This window comes from Siniperca chuatsi, linkage group LG13 (assembly GCF_020085105.1).
Source record: "Siniperca chuatsi isolate FFG_IHB_CAS linkage group LG13, ASM2008510v1, whole genome shotgun sequence".
NCBI lineage: Eukaryota > Metazoa > Chordata > Actinopteri > Centrarchiformes > Sinipercidae > Siniperca > Siniperca chuatsi.
The window spans coordinates 16587844-16609532 of NC_058054.1; the positions used below are offsets into that span (position 1 = coordinate 16587844).

The 21689-nt window shown below is 40.7% G+C and overlaps 1 protein-coding gene across 8 annotated transcripts in view; it reads left to right on the plus strand.

Moving 5' to 3' along the window:
- Positions 1–21689, plus strand: part of kcnab1b (potassium voltage-gated channel subfamily A regulatory beta subunit 1b) — a 43547-nt gene that overhangs the window by 16277 nt on the left and 5581 nt on the right. For 7 of the 8 annotated variants that reach the window (XM_044219287.1, XM_044219288.1, XM_044219292.1 and 4 more), the window contains 7 exons: positions 2844–2887; positions 6548–6585; positions 9175–9254; positions 9934–9978; positions 12199–12243; positions 14508–14551; positions 19433–19519. In XM_044219287.1, coding sequence (XP_044075222.1) covers positions 2844–2887; positions 6548–6585; positions 9175–9254; positions 9934–9978; positions 12199–12243; positions 14508–14551; positions 19433–19519 — 383 coding nt within the window. The remainder of the gene's footprint in view (positions 1–2843; positions 2888–6547; positions 6586–9174; positions 9255–9933; positions 9979–12198; positions 12244–14507; positions 14552–19432; positions 19520–21689) is intronic. The other variant, XM_044219293.1, reaches the window with a different exon arrangement.

The window sequence follows — 21689 nt, forward strand, 5'->3', positions numbered from 1 at the left end:
TCCTAAGATTTAAGCACAATAAACAGCCAGATGTTCATTTGATATTTTTATTTCAACTGGGGATCCACTAAGAATAGAAAGGGCTACATGCAGTAGCAGCTCGCAGGATGTTCATAAGTGGTGACAGGTTTGTGTGAGGGGGCGTCTTCAAATGACTCATTTGTCATTTTACTTCAAGGCTTCTTTTGGGCACCATCCAAGCATGAGGGACCGAGCCACACTCACTGGCTTGTAAAGTTGTTTATGTGCAAGTTTGTATAGACAAGTTGTCCTTTCCTTAGTGTGTTTATTTTACCATTTACAATATAATACATAAAGAATTTGTGCCTCTGCATCCTAGCAGCCCTAGTTTTTCTCTTTTTCCCACATACACACAAGCACCCATTTTCTTTTAAACGCAAAGTTATTCATTGTCTTTCCTTTGTTGCAAATGACATGCTGTAATCCCCTGCATCATTAGCTTCTTTTGCAATGTGCAATCTGCTGGCACCCACTTCCCAGACCTGGACAGATCTATTAATGCGCTATAGCAGGCTGTGTGGTTAATAATCAGGTATGGCCGATGCTGCTGCTTCCTGACTCCCCAGAAAACACTGGGGACGAGAATACAGCAACGAGGCGGCTGCTCCGCCTGCTGAATGTCAGCTTTGTTTTTCTCCTATCATCAAGACAAGCCTGTATGCATTTAAAGCACAAACACTGCAAATTTAACTTATGGAGGATCTCCAAAAACAAAGTTAGCCCAAGGACAGCCAGCTTTATTTGGAAATGGAACGTGCCTGTAAACTTATTTATTGTGTAGATAATGTGCATGAATGAGCCACTGTAAACATGAAAACAGTATCAATGAAGACCCAAGCCAAATGTATGTACAATTTACAGAAATTCCAGGCATTAAGCAGATACTTTACCCAGAGTGACTTGCAATAAATGCAGCAGTGAACGTTCTTCATCATCAACGCGGTTTGTCCTCAATAATCCCTGACCGAACACACACAGATTCAGTCAGTATCACACCTCTAACCTACAGTACAGCCCTTCCCCCACACTTACATGGATCAGAGCTCCCACTCCATAATACATCAGAGAGACGGAGGATACAATACGCAAACTCCTCCACCATATCAGAGGCAAGAATGCATCCCACGATTTGTGACTGCAGAGAGATCTGTGTTCTCCTGTCATGTTATTATCAGTGCCTTAATTGCGCAATACATCAAAGAAACCATAAATCTATCGAATCACCCAGTGTGAAGTGTTTATATGTAAACGCTTTCATGTTTTTCTCCTTTAACTTGGCAGCTTGACTGAACTACCAACTCGGTGACTGATGCTTCCCCATGTTGAACACCTAATTGAACTGGCTGAGGGCATGGTTAGATAGCACAGGCACGGATTAGTCCGCCTTCATTTTGACAGGCAATGGTCATTAGTTTTCAGGCACGAGAAAACGACTGCAGGCATTTTTTGCGGCCTCATTTGTTGTAATGAGTAAATGCCAACAAAACCGAGCAGAAGGCACAATCCCCAGACCATAATTGGAGGTTGTTTCTGTGACAAGAAATATGTTTTTGGACATATTCTCCTCTTAAAATGAAGTGTGCTGCTTTTGTGATAGTGGCTTTGTGTGTTCATGTGGCCTTGATGAGTCTGTCAAACTAATATGTCTCAATTTCACAGCGTTTGCTCCGAATCATTTGCTCTATCAGATGACCGTGGCTGCCTTTGCAGGACTGTCAATCCCCTTGTCACAGTTTTCTTTCACCCACAGTCACACTGTGGGAAGACACCTTTGGTGGCTGGAGGGAGAACAGTCTGCTCTTGCTGTTCCTGTGTTAAGTCATAAAACACTGGCGCGACATGAGTTCCCCTCTCAGTTGGACTTGATGTGGCACAGATTGCAAAACTAGATGTGAAGTGGAGGGCTGAGACTCTGAGTCGAGGGTGGCATGGACTCTGATGTCTTAGTTTATCTTCCATGGTGTTAATGAGAGTTGAAAGTGCTGTTTTACATTGCCGCAGATCAGCTGGATGTAAATGAACTGTTATCGAGGAAACATATATCAGGAGGTGTACTGTTGCTGCGTTAATAGGTAGCGGGATACGTTAAGGAAGCAGAGAAAGTGTGCATGTGTGAGAAGTTATCTCGAAAAAATCTGATGTGATACAACCTCTGTGCTTGAAGAGCGAGCATGGTTGTCTGCATTCTGTGGGGAATACAATAACAGTAAAAAGCCTGAGGACTGAAGTGATCCCTGCTGTAAGATGATGTCGAAGGCTCTGAGTATAAGAAGAGGTAATTGAGTGAGGAGAGGGGACGAAGGGCAACACTCAAAAAGTAGTGTACCAAACTTCCCACTGCTGCCGTTCAAACAGTAATTCAATTAAAAATTAGTAGAATATTTTTCAGGGTTTTTAGAGAGGCCTCTTCTTCCAGACAAGGTGGGGTTCACATTGGTGGAATAAATCAACTGTCCTCCCCCTGTAATCTCTCAATTCTGATTCATGTTTGCAGGGGTGCAAGGGTGACCCTCACATTCAGTGATTCTCCTCTTGAAGAAAACATGGGAGGCTACCAGCGATTGTTATTATTAAACCCTGCATACTGTAATTATAATTTATTTCTGTTTTTTTGCAGATATTATAAGCTCCAAATGTTATTTAATTTCAGTCTCTCTCAAGTTATGATGTGGAAACAACATAGATTTTGGCTTTGTTTAGGCTGAAAATCTTTGTGCACCCAGAGCAAAATACAGGATAGTAATTGCAATCACATTTGACTGATGACATCTTTAGCCTGAACAACACTGGTTTTGTTAATCATGCTCTGTTTTTCTTCATAGGAACCTGGGGAAATCTGGGTTGCGTGTCTCCTGTCTGGGGCTTGGTGAGTATGTTTAATTAGCATTAGAGGCAAATTTCATAAGCATCTTAGTGCAAACCCAACTCATCTGTCTGTGTGTATGTGTGTAGAGAGAATGTGGAGCCAGCAAAAGAGCCAAGTAGATGGGGATAGTCTTTTATATTTCATATCATTTCACCATATTCTAAACTGCATCTTTCATACGTATGGAGACTCATGAGAGTCAACACAAAGCTGTTTGCAGAGTGTTAATATTTTTGCTGTTAATATTTAATGAATAGTACTGGTTTCAACAAACAAGTTGCTCAATTATCACACATATACAATTCACACCAGAGGGTAAACACTCTCATTCATCTTGATAGGACTGATTAATTTAGAAAATCTCTTGTGTGTTTGTGCTGGCCATATCTTTCTATGTGCACGTGTGTACATACTGTGTTGCAGCATGTGTGTGCCAAGTCGCTTGAAGGGGGGTGTGTCTCTGAAGACAAAATAACTTAACAAAACAAAGGAATGTTGCAGTGCTGCCCAGGCCCAGCAGATACTGAAGCATGTCTAATGATAGAAAATCTGTGAATGAGTTAGTTAATCATCGCTGTAGTGATTTTTTATTTAAAGATTTAGCCACAACACATTCAGCAGCAGGGAGGAATAGTGAATAGGGAACCATCATTGAACTTCAAGGAAATAGTTTCGAGCTTCATTATATTGGCAAGCCTCAGCCAAGTGTTAGTGCCCTCGAGAAAAACATTGATTCCTTCTTGTACAGGCTTTCAGTAGAGGAAAGAAAAAGAAAATTTTGTATATAAGGTATGTGGGTTTCTGTGTTTTATCGTTATCGTAGAATAGTTCAACATTTTGGGGAAATACGCTTTTTTGCTTTCTTGAGACTTAGATGAGAAGATTAGTACCTCTCTCACATTTGTATGCGAAGTAAAGAGCTACCGCTAGCAGTCAGTTAGCTTATCTTAGCACAAAGATCTACCTACCAGCACCTCTAAAGCTCCCTAATTAACGCGTTATATCATTTCTTTAATCCATACAAAAACTCAAGTATAAAAATGTCACAAGGCAGAAAGCCTTAAGGAAGTCTGATGACGCAGTGTAATGAGCGACATAAAGAGCGAGAAAGTTAGCCTGTGGAGATGATGGGGAGAATGGATGGCACAAACACAGAACTTTCACCCAGAAGGCCGGTGGTATGTGTCCCGTATCCAAGTAGTTTTATTGCCTAAACCTAACCAACACATGACTTAGAAGTCACATGACTTCCCACTACCTAATCAAGTAGTTTCTGAAGGCTTCTCCTACAGATACTAAAGGGTACCTCTATATAATGCAGAGGGGCATAACAAAACGTCGGTATATGACGCCCTGGGAATGAGAACGGGTTGAATCATTGCAGTCTGTGCATGTGCGTGTTCACTTGTGTGTGGCAACTGTAAGAGGACCTCACATGACCTGAGACAAAATCTGACCCCAGATACAGGGGTGTTTATTGATAGCTTCAATACGGCTATTACTTATCAAGCCACTTTTAGCTTTTGACAGATGGCAGGTGCTGCCTATCTATCTGCACCTGCTCGGCTTAAAGAAAAGAATGAGGAAAGTCATTTTTGGTTAAGACAAAGAATAAAACATGCTTCCCAGAGGGGAACTTGAGCTTTTAAAATGTTGAGAGGAAAATGAGGAAGTAAAGAATAAAACATGAACAGGAGCCCAAGTGTCTGTCACCAGAGAGCTGCACTCTAATTTGTTTGCTCTAGCAATACAATGATTAATTCCAACACCTGTCCTCCATAGAGTTGAACAAGGAAACAGACAAAACTGGTCAATTTAGCATTTGTTTCTATGTGGGTTTCTGTGTTTCACTTCCTCGACTGTATATTCGTTTTTTTTATTGGACAGCAGACAATAATGTGATAGATTATTTTTTTTTTACTTGACCATTGTCAGCTTAGAAAAATCAGGCTGAGCCTACACCAATCTGCTGCTACACTTCTGGTGCAGTTGGCTACACCAGCTTCTGCATTATTTCTTATTTGTGGGAGATGACTAACAAGCAGCATGTGACAGGATCAGGCAACAGAACAGAGCCTGGAACTGCTTCTATCTACAGTATATGCAAAAAATATTGTACATCTGTTCAGTCTGTGCAAGTTTATTTATTTTATTGTATTGACAGAGACAATGCTCATTGTTCAACAAAACTGTAACGTTACACTAAGTTAGCGTAAAAGGCTAAACTTAATCTATTTAAAGGTCCAGTGTGTGCATCTAGCAGTGAAATTGCAGATTCTAACCAATTGAATACCACTCCCCTCACCCTCCCATTCCAAGCATGTATGAGAAACTACGGTGGCAGCAAAACTCACGGAAAACGCGAAAGGCCCTATCTAGAGCTAGGGTTTTGTTTGTCTGTTCTGGGCTACTGTAGAAACATGGCGGTGCAACATGGCGGCCTCCATGGAAGGGGACCCGCTCCCTATGTAGATATAAACGGCTTATTCTAAGGAAATGAAAACACAACAATTCTTATTTTCAGGTGATTATACACTAATAAAAACATACTTATAAATATTATATTCCATTTCTGCCAATAGCTCCTCCTAAATTTTACACACTGGACCTTTGACATCTGCAAGATGTTAAAAAGGCAAACATTTTGAAAACAAGACAAATATCAACAAAGACTCCTGACCTGAAGGAGTTTCCTGAGGAAAACGGGATAAAATGTAATTTTATCAAGTTTGTGTCACAGTCTGTCTTGTTCTCTCCAGTCACTCCCCTTCACTCTGCACTCCCTCACCTGAGTATTAATTCCCAGCACCTGTCACCCATCGCACACCTGCACGTAATCGGCCACTCCACTCACCTATATAACCCAGCTCCTCACTACAGTCAGTGTCCTCCATTCAGTTTGTTAATTATCTATATATTATATATATTATATTATAAATATTTTAATTATTCTTTTGTTTGCTCTTGCTTTATTTGCTCTCTCTGCTTAATAATGGATGGTTGTGAGAGGGACCTGGGCAGTATGATGGTTCTGCTACACTCACATAAACATTAACATAATGTACGCATATGCAAGAATTCCCTCACAGAAAAAAACACAAAACACATAAAGCTGCTATGCATAGAATTTTAGAATTTCAAACGTTGGCACCCTCCAGTGGTAATATCTAAAAAGACACTGTGGCAGGCTGTCATGGTTTGAGGGATTATGTATATTATTTCCTGTTTTGTTTTGAACTGCTCTTTCCCCCTCATGTGTCTGGTAGGTTTACTTCCTGTCTTTGTTTGCTTTTCCTGCCATTTTTGATGATCTGCCATGCCCTGATTAGTTTCACCCGTGTCTCGTTATCTCCCCTCACCTGAGTGCATTTAGTATGTGTGCTTACTTTGTTTTTGTGAGATTGTCTTTGTCCACATGGAACTCATATGGCAGTGAACCTTTTCTTTTTCGAGCTATCAACATTCAACCCTGACATTTAGCTGTGATGGCTTTAGTACAGGGGCGTTTTATCATGTGTCCATACCAAAATGCCAAAGTAATAATTAATGCACGACTAAAATGACTTGCAAGTGTGGTTTTACATGCAAAAGATAAAATGCATGCAAAAGCGTTGTTTTTTGTTTGTTCCAAACCTTTGACTTTGATGTTTCCTTCAACAGGCACATGGGTAACATTTGGAGGTCAGATCTCTGATGAGGTAAGACGTTATGTCAAATCCATCATTCAGCCATCACAGCTCATGAGCAGGTGATGGCTTTCATAATTTTAGACCCCACAAATACAACTAGTGAGCAGTTGTGACTGTTTACTAAACCCAATTTGTAGCCCCCATGGGAGGAATTTAGTGTAAGAGGATACAAAATGGTGTGAGAGTGAGCAGAGCACAGTAGGCAAGGCAGGGCAAGGCAAATTTATTTATATAGCACATTTCATACCCAAAGGCAACCCAAAGTGCTTTACAGAAAACACAGGCAAAAGCACAAAAAACTAATTCAAAAAACAACAAAACCAAGCAAGCAGGAGCACATAGAATAAAAACAATAAAAGCAAACAGACAAAAAAAACACAATAAGAACAATAAAAACAATGAAACAAACAATAAAAAGCACACAGATTTGTTAGTTGTTAAGAACAGAATACATTAAAAATAAGACATTAAGAAAACATTAAAGTTACGTTTAAAAGACAATTAAACAAAAGGAGAAAATAAGCCAATTAAATAGTTATGGATTAAAAAGAAATTACATTCAAAAGTCAATAAAACAAAAGCAAGTAAATAGTTACAGAATAAAATGAAATTATATATCTGAATTATTGGAAAGCCGCAGTAAACAATAATGTTTTAAGCCCTGATTTAAATTAAGTTAGGAAGCGTTTTTTTGTATCTTGTTTATCCAGAAATCCTTTAGTTCTTGCTATGTTTTTAAGTTGATAGTACTGATTTTTTTATTGTCTTTATGTGGTTGTTGAAATTTAAGTCCGAATCCAACTACACCAAGATCTCTGACTTGATTTTGTAGATTTTATTGTCATGGTTTCAAGGTGAGCACTGGCTTTTAATCTCTCTTGTTTTGAGCCAAAAACAATAATTTCAGTTTTTTCTGTGTTCAGTTGTAGAAAGTTCTGGCACATCCACTCCTTGATATGTTCAATACACTTACGCAGCAAGTGTAAGGGACTGTAGTCCCTTACACTTGCTGTAGAGTTGTGTGTCATCTGCATAAGTATGGTAGGAGATGTTATAGTGTTCTATAATCTGAGGGGGAACATGTAGATATTGAATAGAAGAGGCCTGAGAATGGACCTTTGAGGAACTCCACATATGATTTTTGTTCGCTCAGATTCATAATTACCAATTGACACAAAGTAGTCCCTATCTTGTAAACACGAATTGAACCAATTTAGCACAGTGGCAGAGAGTCCCACCCATTTTTCTAATCTGTGTGTTATGGTCAACTGTGTCGTATGCAGCACTGAGGTCCAGTAATACTTGAGTAATACTTGATTACTTGTAGATTCTTGATGTGTCACTGCTCAGAAGAATGTTGTTTAAAACTTTAAAAAGTGCAGTCTCAGTGCTGTGATGTTGTTGAAATCCAGAATGAAAAGCATTAAAAAATTGTTTTGCACCAGGAAAGCGTTAAGTTGCTGAAAAACAACCTTTTCAATGATCTTTCCTAAAAAAGGTAGGTTTGATATGGGTCTGGAGAGATGGTCATTTTAAAGAAAACACAGTAAGGATCAGATCCAAAATATGTCCCTTATTATGTGTTGAAACCATCACATGCTGGGAAAGTCCAATGTTGTCCAGGATGTTCAAAAGTTCTTTAGCACTGCCATCAGAATATCAATATGAATTTTTTAAATCACCCACTAACAACACAGTTAAAATCACTACACACGGCAGACAGCAGTTTGGTAAAGTCATCAAAAAAGTGTGCACTATATTTTAGGGGCCTGTAGATGGTTACTAATCTTGCTTTGCAGGAGGATCTCAACTGAAGTGCAACATATTCAAAAGAGTCAAACTTCTCATATGACAACTGTTTGCACTGGTAAACATTATTCAGTAAAGTGGCTACTCCATCTCCCTACACTCTAGCCTCACTGATAAAATGGAAGTTTGGTGGAGCTGATTTGATAAGGGCTGCTGCACTATTGTTGTCATTTAACGAAGTTTCAGTTAAAAACATAAAATCAAGGTTTTTCTCGATAATAAAATCAGTAATTATTCCAGTATCAATTTCCCAATGTCACAGCAGGCTGTTAACTCCTTGTTGACTCTGCCAAGGCCAAGTGGTCAGGTCTTATTCCTCCCTGTCACAAGTTATTAAGCAGAAGACCTCCTCCAGTGCTTTGATCCGACTTTGAAGGGGGAAAGCACTGTATTGGAGACAGCTCATCACTGCCTGATGACCACTGGGACTAAATGACACACAGAGAGACACAAACAAACTCACCAAAACAAAACAGGAGCCGAGTACAGAAAGAGAAAGTCATCATGACAAAATTGGCCTTCTCATGTACGGCTCTGAATTAACTGCAGGCACAGAAACTAGGTCAAAATAGTCTGAGAAATATACTGAGCAGTAAACAACTTCAATCAAAAAGCAGCCCGTAGTTTTCCTGGTGATGTGTATCTTAGCGGCAAACAGATTTACTCTCCTTAAGCTTCTTCAGGGAATTTCCCGGCCGATCCTTTTGAAGTGTAATTTGGGTAATATTTATAGTCGTGTATTATGCCATACTAATGTCCATGAGGGGAAACCTTTCTTGTCTGTTTCAGGTGGCGGAGCAGCTGATGACTATTGCCTATGAGAGCGGGGTCAACCTGTTTGATACGGCTGAGGTCTACTCCGGGGGGAAGTGAGTGACGTCTCCGATTTGTTATCTATCGCACATCCACAGACCACCTCTCTGGTCTCGTCAGCTGTGGTGGGAATTTCTGTAATAAAGAACTCGCAAACATGAGTATATTGTGACATTATGCTAGAACATCAGGCCTCTCAAAGTCATGGATGCATTTCTAAGAGCTGAGTCACACGAGAAAAGATATCAACTCACACAACACAAGAACATCAGTTTATGAAAAGAGCAGTTATGCCTTTAAACAGTACTTTTCCACTACAAACAGAGGAAAAATTGTAATTGTATTATATCGGGTTTAGCCCCAGACCTGGAATTATTCACCTGAGGAGGCCAAAAATGAAAGGTAGCCGTGACTCTAAAGTGATTTACATAATCTTATTCATCACTGGAGGCTCCCCATTATGTTCACAGCTCAATCTAACTTTATAGGCCTGGACATTGTCTGGGTGAATAATGCGGGACATCCTGTAGCTGAATATGGATAAATATTAATTTCAAGGTTGCTGGTGAAATTCAGGCATACAAGAGACATTAATCCTTTATCTTGTACTGTTCTGATTTTTAATCAGGTATTCATGCTGTAGATGTGTGGCAGATAACAGTCACACTTACATGCTCTTCGAGAAATGGCAGCCCTCTAATCTCATCATCTCCTTTTGTATTTTTTACTTTACAGAGCAGAGATAATTCTGGGAAACATTATCAAGAAAAAGTGCTGGAGGTAAAGTGCAGTCTGTTCAGATTCATTATGTTTTCCACTAATAGGTTTTAGATTGTGTATGTGCGCATACACTACATGGCCAAATGTGTACAGGCAAACAAGATATGTACCCATATGTTTGTATCTTATTCCAAAGATACATCCACAAGACTGCAGGGATTTGTTCCCATTTTGCTACAAGAGCATTAGTGAGGTCAGGCACTGATTTTGGGTAATAAAGCCTGGCTCACAGTTGGTGTTACAATGTATCCCAATGGTGTTGAATGAGGTTGAGGTCAGGGCTCGGTGTAAGCCTGTCAAGTTCTTCTACTCAGAAAACCATTTCTTTATGGACCTTGCTTTGTGCATGGGGGCACTGTCATGTTGGGACAGGAAAGGGCCTTCAGGAAACTATTACCACAAAGGTGGAAGCACACTATTGTCTAACACAGTTGTCCCGATCCTTTTTAGCTTGTAACTTAAAATGAAGCAATGTCTACTTCTGACCCATCATCACTTGTTATAGCCTTAGTCCGGACATTGTGAAGGTTAAGTTTTTGTTTCATTTGAAGGGTTTTTACAGCCTAAAGCGGTAAAAGTATCCAGTATTTCAGCAAAAACAAATTTGAAAAAAAAAACCGAGTCTACATGCTAGCATCTCTGTGAAGCTGTACTTAGGTGGTGTTTTAAATGCTTACATCAGCATGCTAACATTCTCACAATGACAATGCTAACATGTTAATAATTAGCAGGTATAATGTTTACCACATTCACCACATTAGTTTGCTGTGTTAGCACACTAACATATGTTAGTTAGCACTAAAAATAAAGTACAGCTGAGGCCGATGGGAATGTCTATAAACCAAAGTATTCGACAAACTGACATTTTGAACTGATGATAGTGCTAGGTCAAAGGATCAAAGTTATTACAATTCATCCTCTGGTAGCCATGAATGTCTGTACCAAATGTCATTGCAATCCATCCAGTATTTGTCAAGATAATTCAATAAAAAACAAAAATGTCAACCTGCTGGCGGCACTAGAGGAAAAGTCTGTGGATCTCCAAAAGTAATTAGGATTCATCATCTAGAGACCATGAATGTCTGAGCAAATTTTGTACCGCTCCAACCAATAGTTAGATATTTTAGTCTGGAACAAAGTGATGGAGCAACCGACTGACCCACTTTGAGCCATGCTGCTAGCATGGCTGAAAATGATCTTAATTTTGTTTAACTTAAATGTGTTTTCTTTCTCATTTCTTCAATTATCCTGTAATCCCTCAGATTTATGTTCAGACCCCTTGGGGGGTCCTGACCCTGACTGGGAACGACTGATGTAAAATATTATTGTATGTTAAAGCATTAAAATCTCCCTTTATTGGAATGAAGGGGCCTAGACCAAACCATTAAAAACAGCCCAACAATTTTGGCAACATGGTGTATGTGTGCAAGATGCTTTTGCTTAATATGTTCATGTATGTCTACTTTCAAGCATGTATGTCTGCTTTCAAGCATTGTACGTGGTGAGTTGAGGTGGTGGAAGGTGCAGAATGTGCATCCATCTCATGTATCTTAACTGGAAGTTTGTAAATAAATGCTAATTCACTGAAATCTCCCTACCTACCCATGAAATCAATTCATTATCTAGAAATGTAACCATGTTTGTCTGTGCAAGTTCAGTCTATATATATATATATAACCATGTTAAAACATACAATTTGCTCATGTCTATGGCTCACAGTTGAAATAGCAAACAGGTGAGTGTGAACTTGTATCTGCACCACTGAAAATATCAGTTTCATACATCTATACTGCATGCACTGCCACACTGCAGTGATAAGACTCAGTTATGTGTATCACCCTTCTCAGCAGCTCATGCCACTCTCTGCCTGCCTTCACCTCAACTCTAGATATGTTTAAATTATTGATAATTCAAGCATGGGGGATTTTATAGAGTGGGAGCTTGTTAGAGTTCAGAGAAAAGAGTCCCTCTTTGATTCTTCATACTAGATAAATTACATGTTTGAAAAAGGAGCGCAGCCCATCTGCCACTTCACACTGCAGGATAGAAGGTCACTGGAGGACACTTCTATCATTCTAAACAAAATAAATATGATAGATACACACACATGCAGTCATGCACACATGCAGGCCTGGACATGCTGACACACACACATCTTTTTGAGAACAATTTTAAAGTCCTTTTTATGGCCTTTTGATGTATCTGTCTGTCATCCCTCAGGAGATCCAGCCTGGTGATCACCACAAAGCTCTACTGGGGAGGAAAGTAAGTGTGTGTGCATGCAAGCGTGTGTATGTGTGTATGTGTCCAGCATGTGCGTTTTCATCCTCAGATGTTTGGGCTATCTCACCAACAACAGGCTACACGTTAAAACATTCGCCTCCAGCTACAGAGCGTGTCATGGGATCAAACATTTTGGAAAAACCTACAGGCACACAGACATGGAGGACACACTCAAACAAATGACAACATGGCCATGTTCTCAACCCCTCTTGCTTCCCTTCATCCCCTTCCTCAGCCATCTTGCGAAACTGCCAAGAGTCAGATCTGCTTCTTCTGTCATGCTGAAGTATTCTGCTCTCACTCTGAATTAGTTACATTCCCTCTGTTTCTAAAAGTTTTCAGGCTCGCACTGACGGAAATAAAAGATCCAGAAGTACATCCGCCTTCGCCGTCTGGTTCTCTTTTTAAGTATCTGATGTAGATCAGTAGAGTAGGGCCCAGGTGTCCATCCATCCATCCATCTTCTTCCGCTTATCCGGGGCCGGGTCGCGGGGGCAGCAGTCTAAGCAGAGACTCCCAGACTTCCTTCGCCCCAGACACTTCCTCCAGCTCCTCCGGGGGGATCCCGAGGCGTTCCCAGGCCAGCCGAGAGACATAGTCCCTCCAGCGTGTCCTGGGTCTTCCCCGGGGCCGCCTCCCGGTGGGACATGCCCAGAACACCTCCCGAGGGAGGCGTCCAGGAGGCATCCGGATCAGATGCCCTAGCCACCTCAGCTGGCTCCTCTCGACGTGGAGGAGCAGCGGCTCTACTCCGAGCTCCCCCCGTGTGACTGAGCCCAGGTGTGATTATGTAAATTTTATTTAAGCTCATCCTCTTACCTCATCTATCGCCAAGGTACCAAATCAGTCTCCATGTCGGATGGATTTAAAGAACAACTACTTAACCCCCCGCTGCGCGAGCTGTGAGAGTGCCTGAGCGGCCTGTCAAGCATCTCATCACCCAAACACACAGTAGATATTTGCTCACTTTACTCTCCATTGCACGTCTGCACATTTTGCACAAAAGGTAAGAAGACATGATAAGAAGGTGGAGGGTGTTTTGTGTTTGTAATACATTATTATAAACCTAAGCAGGCTGGAACACTGCAGGATGGAGGGAGGCAGAACGAGAAAGTGTGAAATGAAGCAATGACAAATAGAATAGAATAAATACTGAACAAACAGAGAAACACTGGAGCTGAAAGAAAAGAAAGGAATAAAGTGGAAAAGCAAAATGTATGCATGGGTAAAATCTGAAAGTGGCAGAGTAAACACAGGTGAGGCTACTGACAAATCACTGAAGCACAGTAAGCACGGTTTTGGAGATTTGCAGGTGTTTTGGTTTTACAGCCCTCAACTTCACTGTTTTGGTGACTGTTTTGTTTTTTTGACTCTCACCCCTCTTATCAGCAACATTTACAGACGAACCAGCAGCTGTTTTCAGAGCCCTGATAAGCCCACTATACTACATGCTCACCATTACATGTCAAACTGACAAAGTTAGCAACTAACATAGTGGAGTATTTAGCAGCTACTGAGCCAGATATTTCCCTCAAGAGTTGGTGGAGACCAAAACAGATCTAAACGGAGAGTGAATATTGGACTTACATGTGTCAGGTGGCCAGAAACACGACTCCAAATGAATGCTAATGTTGTTCCGTACCTGCTGGATGTATAAATAGGCAATTGTTTGCTAATGTGTTCTCCATAACAACTTTATAAGGTGATGTAAAGTTTGTGTTTATAGCTTGTTGCACTGTAGACGGTCTACGTGGTGCTACATCAAACTACTATACTATGAAGACCTACTATACAAGGAATTATATATGTTTTAGGTAGTGTAATATTTAGCAATGTGTTATATTATCTGTATTTAGCATAAAAACGTGTAAAAACTACTAGTAACTGTATATATATAGATGTTAAGATGAAGTTAAAAGTATAATATTTCTCTCTAAATGTTGCAATAGAAGTGATCGTCCATTTTAAGCCTAGATATATTTTCACCTGCAAATCACCAACGCCGTGCTAACTGGGAGGCCATTGGCAAGTCACTGGTAAACAGGACAGACAGTGACAATAAGCCCTGTGTGTTTGTCCACTGCACAGACACACTGCACAGTTTGCTCTATAGCTGTGGACACACTGCAGAGCGTCAAGTGGGTGTAGTTCTCTTCAGTGATCTGTAGGTAGTTTGTTATGCAGGCTCTTGTTTGGCATGTTTAATGATCTGCCCTTGACATGCATTTCTTTCCCTCCTGTTGCAGAGCAGAGACAGAGAGAGGCCTCAACAGAAAACACATCATTGAAGGTAACAAGTCAATTTCCTCTCCACTGCTTTGTCCTTCACATCACCCCATCACTCAGATCCCCGCTGCACTCCTGTAATCTCCCTCTTTTATCTTTTTTACTCCCCCCTCTTTCTTCCTGTCTGTGCCTTCTCTCTACTCGTTGATTTTTCTCAGCATGTGCACCCAGCTGAATTTGAAAGTTGTATTAGCCAATGGCACATCAAACCTTGACAGATGTTTTGTCTTTTCAGTTGTAATACCTTTACAGGTGTCTTTTTAAGAAGCTATTGCATCATAGTGTACTACACTCCTTCTCTCCTCTCCTCTCTTATCCCTGTTTTAGTAGAGTTATGGCCTTGCTCAAGCTTAAAATGACACACGTTTCTCATACCATTGGCCCGATCCACCCCACTTCCCAAATGACTCGCCATCCGGTCCACAGCGCAATGCACCTCCTGCAGTGACTCAGCTCTCTCCTACGTTATTAACATTCACCGCAGCCTCTGCAACTTTCTCCCCCAAACAAGAGGAGGGGAATACACTTAGAAAGGGCTGGAGGAGAAGGGCAGAGACTGAAAAAGTAGGAGAGAGCGGAAGGAAAGGTTAGCCGAAGCCAGTTTGCCTGTCCAGATGATAGGTAGCATCTGTGAGAGGAAGGTGCAGTGTCCCTGTCTCAGCTGGTGTGGCACATTTCACCATAATGGCTAATGAATTGGCTGAGTCCAACATCTGCCGACACCATCATCCTTAGTGCTGGTTGCACAGCCCACCACAGGCCTGTCAATGAATCATTTGATTGATTAAGTGACATTTACTGGGTATGATGAGGAGTCAAAACTTAATGATGAATAGCAGAGATCAGCGCTGATGAACTGAGGTGACAGGGCAAGAAAATGTAAAAGTCTCTCTAGCAACCAGCACCCGTGTTTAACATTTTCCTCACAGGACAAAGAAATTCCTTGACGATTTCATCATTTCAAAGAGACTTTCGTAGAACACATAATTAAATGCATTATTCATCACAGACGCCATTAGAATAGCTTTGTTGTTCAACATCTTTTCTCAGTTCCAAAAATAGACTCCCTTCCCAGCCAGTAAACTCCAGCTAATCCACAAGACAGCGGAAACTGCTCATGATGACGGTGCAGGCTCCGATTAGGATCCATGTAATGGGTGTTTCTGGAGATCGCGGGAGTGTGGATGACAGAAGAAGAAGTGGTTGGAGCAGTGGTAGGGAGAGCATAACTCTCAACTGGGATTAACGGGCAATGATGAAGCCTCTGGCACTAATCTGCCACGCACACTCACACATTTTCAAGAGCGCAAGAGTGTCTCTTGCCTTGTCTTTCTATTACTCTGCTGTCCTCCTTTGTGACAATCTCCTGTGTTCGCTTTTCATCTTTCATCTGGTCTACTCTGTGTGGGAATGGGGACTGATCTGCTCACAATACTTTGTGGCCGTCTCTTATCCTCTCTTCAGTATACAGTGTTTCATTTCCAACAAATACTGAAACCTGAGCGAGAGCGAAACAAAAGAGTGCAACCTTTTACCTGATCCCTCGTCTTTCTTATCATCCTCTCAGCTTTGAGTTGTTTGGTTCCTTCAACACCTGTCAAAACAGCACTCATTTATGTAACAAGGATAAAGGTTTGGTGCAGAGCTTCTTCCACATAGATCTTCTTACCAGGAGACAGTGGTGTGAACTCAGCTTGACACTGATTAATCCTGAAATTGGTCCTAAATTCTCTGTCTGACCTTTTCAAATATAATGACTTCTGAGAATGATTTCTGCGCTGAAACAGATGGCATTCTAGCTGTGTAAAAGGGACAACTAAGTATTTTTGATAGTAGCCTAAAATTATTATTATAACAATATTAATTCGAACAGTTGTACCTTTAATAAGCAATGGGTCCTTTATTTTTGATACAGTTTATATTGAACAACAAAAAGACCAAAATGTCAATTTGCGTTTCATACTTTGAGTCACTTCTTGTATTTAAGTGGGTCAGCCACATTTATTATGTCACAAAAGAGTTTTTTTTAGCAAAGAATTGTTTAAAGCAAGACTATGTAACTTTTGCTGAACAGTGGCCACTGTGGCTACAAGTGACAGTTATGGGATAGTGCTAAATGCTAAACTACTACTACTACTTCTACTACTGTTTAGCATCTAGCTAGAATGTCAAGCTATTGTACAGCTATACAGTAACAGTGGCGCAAGTGGCAACACAAGAACAGTCCACAGGCCATCACTCTGATGAACACTTAACACCAGTCACAAAGTGTCAGAAACAATCCTTGTGCAATAACCCTGTGACACTAACATCCTCTGTACCTGTAAATCTGTTTATTTAAATCTTATCACTTTTTAAATCTATGCATGCTGTGCATACTGTATATAATGTCATATCCACCTACCTCATGTATATAAAGTAACCTGTTACATTATCATATTTATTTCAGCACCATCTGCACTCTTCACTAATTGTCTTACTGTTTACAAATGTTACTGTTGTTGTTTTTTATGCTTTTTAAAAACATTTATGTATATATATCTTGCACATAGTAGCATAATGTTTGTTTACCTTGTTGAGCTTGTTGTCCTGTATTTATGTCTATTTCTGTGTATGTACATTGAGAGCAACGAACAATTAAATTCCAGTTAAATTCCTTGTATGTGTACACATACCTGGCCAATAAAGCTGATTATTCTGGTCTGATTCTGAGTCATAAAATCAGCACACTGACTCAATAATGTCCATAACGTTAGCTAACATTAGCCACCATAAGCTACCTGTCATACCAGACCAAGTAAGGAATCAGCAGTAAAAACCCTGAGTGTATTGAATTGACAAAAGGTGCATTCTATTGCTAATAACTTGGATTTTTCATTTGTAAGAGGAAGAATGTGTTATGTCATCTCTCAAAAGTTGCCTAGTCTTGCTTTAATTAAAACAGCAAGAGACAAAACTTTGTACAGACGTGTCCATAAGTTCAACTGTTTGAATCTCAGCAGTTTTGAATTCATGGTGCTGAAATGTGCTGCTGTGTCAAACATAAAAGACATTTTAACATGTCACAGCAGGAAATGCACAGGTCTAATTAATTACATAAACAAATTCCAATCAGGTGTTCAGATCCTGCTATTATGCATGCATGCTCACTGTTATGACTTACTTGGACATTTTTAAATGGAGTCGAGCCATAATTAATGTTATTACTTACACCTGTGCTTTTCCTGCTACAAGTCAAAATGTCTACTGTGAAACGGGTCTATTAACAAAACCTGCATCATCCTATTGAACAATGTCTTCCAGCTTAGTAACAGCTTTCCCTTTGCTCACCATAAAGCCACTAAGAATTCAGTAATTAAACTGAAAGAAAAATTCAGATTAACCTGCCTAACTCTCAGTGGAATGATCACAATCATCACCTAGTATACAAAAAGGCTTTTCTTCTTCATAAATGAGAACTCAGTCAATCATCTATTATTGAATTAAATTGTCAGAAAGAGCAAATTACAGTTGATTATGGAACATTAAATTATATATTATGCCAGGGGACAAAGACTGCAATTCCTTTGCGAACAATGTAGCATTTTGTTGTTTGGCAAATGGGACTGGTAGTCCAATAATCACAACCCCTACTAGGTAAACCAGGCTGAATATGACAACCCAGATTCTCGTGCGAGCTGGATCAAAAGATATGGCAGGCCTGATGCAGCTGGCAGGCCTTAGGTCACATGTGGTCAACTGTCACATTGCCATGTTTATGAACATGGTGACTTTAAATCCCCCCGGATCCAGTTCACCCTATTTTTCCTTTTCCTTATTCCATGGTTTAAGTGAAAAAAGAAAGGAATTCTTAAATACCAAATGTTTTGGTACATTGTTGTTCTGAGCTGGGTAGAGTTAAAACAGCTGTAATCATTTTTATAATAACAATGGATCACACACTCAGAGAATTATCACCTGATAAGTTCCCCTCAGCTGTATGGAGCTTTATAGTGTCATTGTTGAGTTTTTTTACGGCTCACAAGTTTATTGTTTAGTTCACTCCCACTGCTCTCATAGCATTGTTTTCTCCTGCAGCAGGCAGCTGTTTTCAGTGAAAACACTCTAAAAACATAAACACTACAGTACCTACCCAGCATCAAATGGCAGACAGTCATGGTTAAGGACTAGTTGGTGAACATGGTGGAGTATTTAGCAGCAACAGAGCCAGATATTCTTTTCTCAGGAGTTGGAGACCTCAGGAGACCAAAACAGAGCTAAAAGGAGAGTGAATATTGGACTTACATTCACCTGGTGAACAGAAACACGACTCCACATGAATACTAACACTACTCTGTATCTGCTGGATGTGTAAATAGGCAACTGTTCACCATATCTTGTGTTGTGTTTACAGCTTGTTTCTGCTGCCCCGAAGTGTCCCAAAAAAAAAAAAAAAATCTGTTATTGCAGGTTTTAGCATGTGCAAGCAAGTTTAGTGTAATGTCATTCCTACAGCTTGTCTACATGACAGTGCTGAATAAATAGCAAGGAGAGTTGGAAAGAGTTACATGCACACAGTGATTATCACTCTTCCTCTGCAGATCCAGGCCAATGTGTCCATGTCCAAAGGTGTCAAGGAACAAGGTTTTCTACTTGCTAACATGTCTGAATGATACTCTATTAAGTCTCCTTGGCCAACCGGTATTAGCAGAAGTATTTATGAGTAGAAGGATGATACTCAGGGCTTATGTGGGCTATGGTGAGTCCTCATTCCAAGTGTGTCAAGTGATCTTCTTGGAAATTAGAAATATTTATTTATGTGTTTACGCTATGGTTGTTAACACATGTACTCATGATTCCTATTGACTTTTCATCTTTCTCAACTTCTTCTCTCCTCTCACTTCAGGTTTAAAGGGCTCCCTCCAGAGGATGCAACTTGAGTATGTGGATGTGGTTTTTGCCAACCGGCCAGATACCAACACTCCCATGGAGGGTGAGTGATCGCTGACCAGACCCCTGGGGGCTGGTGGAGGCTTTGGGCAGGGACAATGCATGTTGTTCTGTAACATGAGAAGGTGAGAAATTCTGACAAGGTCGCTGCCCTCACCGGACTGGCGACCTTTGCGTTTGACCAAAGGGGTTTGTCTTTGTGGTCGCGTATGTCTCTCTCTGACACACACACACACACACACACACACACACACACACACACACACACACACACACACACACATTTCAAGTAATCTGACAATCTTGCCTCATCTCTCATCCTCTATTTTAGTCTACCACTCTCCCTCTCTTTCTCTTTCTGTCTCTGTGGGATCGCTGGTTTCCATAGGGTGTCTGAGCTGCACCCGCTCCTAGCCCTCCCTATTCTTCAGAAGCAGGATTATCTGCCCCCCCCCTCGGGGAAGCTGGTGTATTTTTGGGCTGGTCTCACTTGATACAAGCCTTACTGTGCGCTCTAACACTCTAGTGCTGCCTTTCCCACACATCTACCTTATGTCACCATTTATTTCTTTTACATACTTCCAGTTTCTTGTGGCCATTACAGATACACTCGGGCCCCTCTTCTATTCTATCAACCCTCATGCAAAGGTAGTAGTTGGCTGAAAGGATGGAGTCCCACTGGTCTCACTAAACTATTTTCCAGTCTTTCCCCTTTGCCCCCCATGCTTCCTCCCTTGTGAGCCAGCAGACTGTGGGAGGCCAATCTGTCACACTTATCGTTCCTGGGGCACTGCTGTCACTGGTAGTGCTGGTGACTGGCAGGCAGACTCTGTGGTCTGCTCCATCAAACGGTCTAGTATGCTGTCTGTGCAGATAAAGTCATTTCACTATTGACAATGGATGTAAAGAAGTCTAATCTGGTTGATAGATTGATTGAGAGTCTGACAGGATGATAACAACAGAGAGAGATGCCAGATAAAACAAAACAGACAGATAAAATAAGGATAGACAGCAGCTCTGCAACACAGTCGATCCATTAATCAGTGTAAAACATTGCACACATTTTCTTTGTCCTTCATTACAGTGGAGCAAGGCCACTGTCATAAATCCTTGCGTAGAGGGTGAGTCACTTTTAACAACTTGAGAGAGAGAGTGGGACTGCATGTACAGACTCACACAAAACTGTGTATCCTTGCGCATTACCACTAAGATTTTTGAAATTGCTCCTCTTGGGGATTAAGAAAAAATTAGACTTCTACATCTCTGTGGGCATTTGCAGTTCAAAGGACTTGTTATATACATGTCTAAGATATTGATTCACACACCCACATGCTCCTGAAACTTTAAACAGGATTAACAGCATCAATGCAGTGCACAAAAAACAAAACACTTGAGCTCCAAATGTATTATTAAAATGAGAATATTAGGCTACCTAACAGGTATGTGTGCATGCATTTGTGTGGAATTTGTGTTTGCATTTTGTACTTGTGACTTAAACTGCTTCCAACTTTGTGTGAGACAACGTGTGTCCCCTTGGGGACAAAAAAAGTGATGTCATGGCTGCAGAGTCTCCCTTTGTTACCATCACCACTTTCCTTCTCCCATCCACTCATCCTTCTCTTTGTGTTTCTCTATTTCTCCCCCGTACTTGTTCTTGACTTGCTTTGTCTTTTTGCTTATATCCAGTCTAACAGCAGGGACAGCCCCAACTTTTATCACAAATATTGCTCCTTCCTTGTCTGGCTCTGACTCCCCTTTCATTATGCTCTACTGCTCTTTACTGTTGCAGTTGTCACTTATAGTGATGGGACTATATGTAAGTTTTCCTCCGAGGGGGGCCTAGCTGAAATTTCATCTCACATGTTGCCAAATAGTGTTCATAAAGTACTCAGATTATAGCAAATATGACGAGAAGGTGCCTCAAGGGGAAGAATCTTTGCCATTGTCAACTCATTGTTTTAATAGGCATACCATAGCCTGCAGAGTAAACTGTCTCAGCACAATGTTGCTATCCAGTCACTCAGTATAATTTTTTTATTTGACAGAGCAATATGCAGAAAATTGAATCCATTCAATCAACTGAATATGAAATCTCCCAAAGAGTGAATAAAGACTAGGATACATAGGCAGAGGAAAAGAGCAGACATGACGTCTATAACTTTATAACAATCCCTCCAGCCAAGGGTTTTTCACTGGAGAACTAATGAAATGGT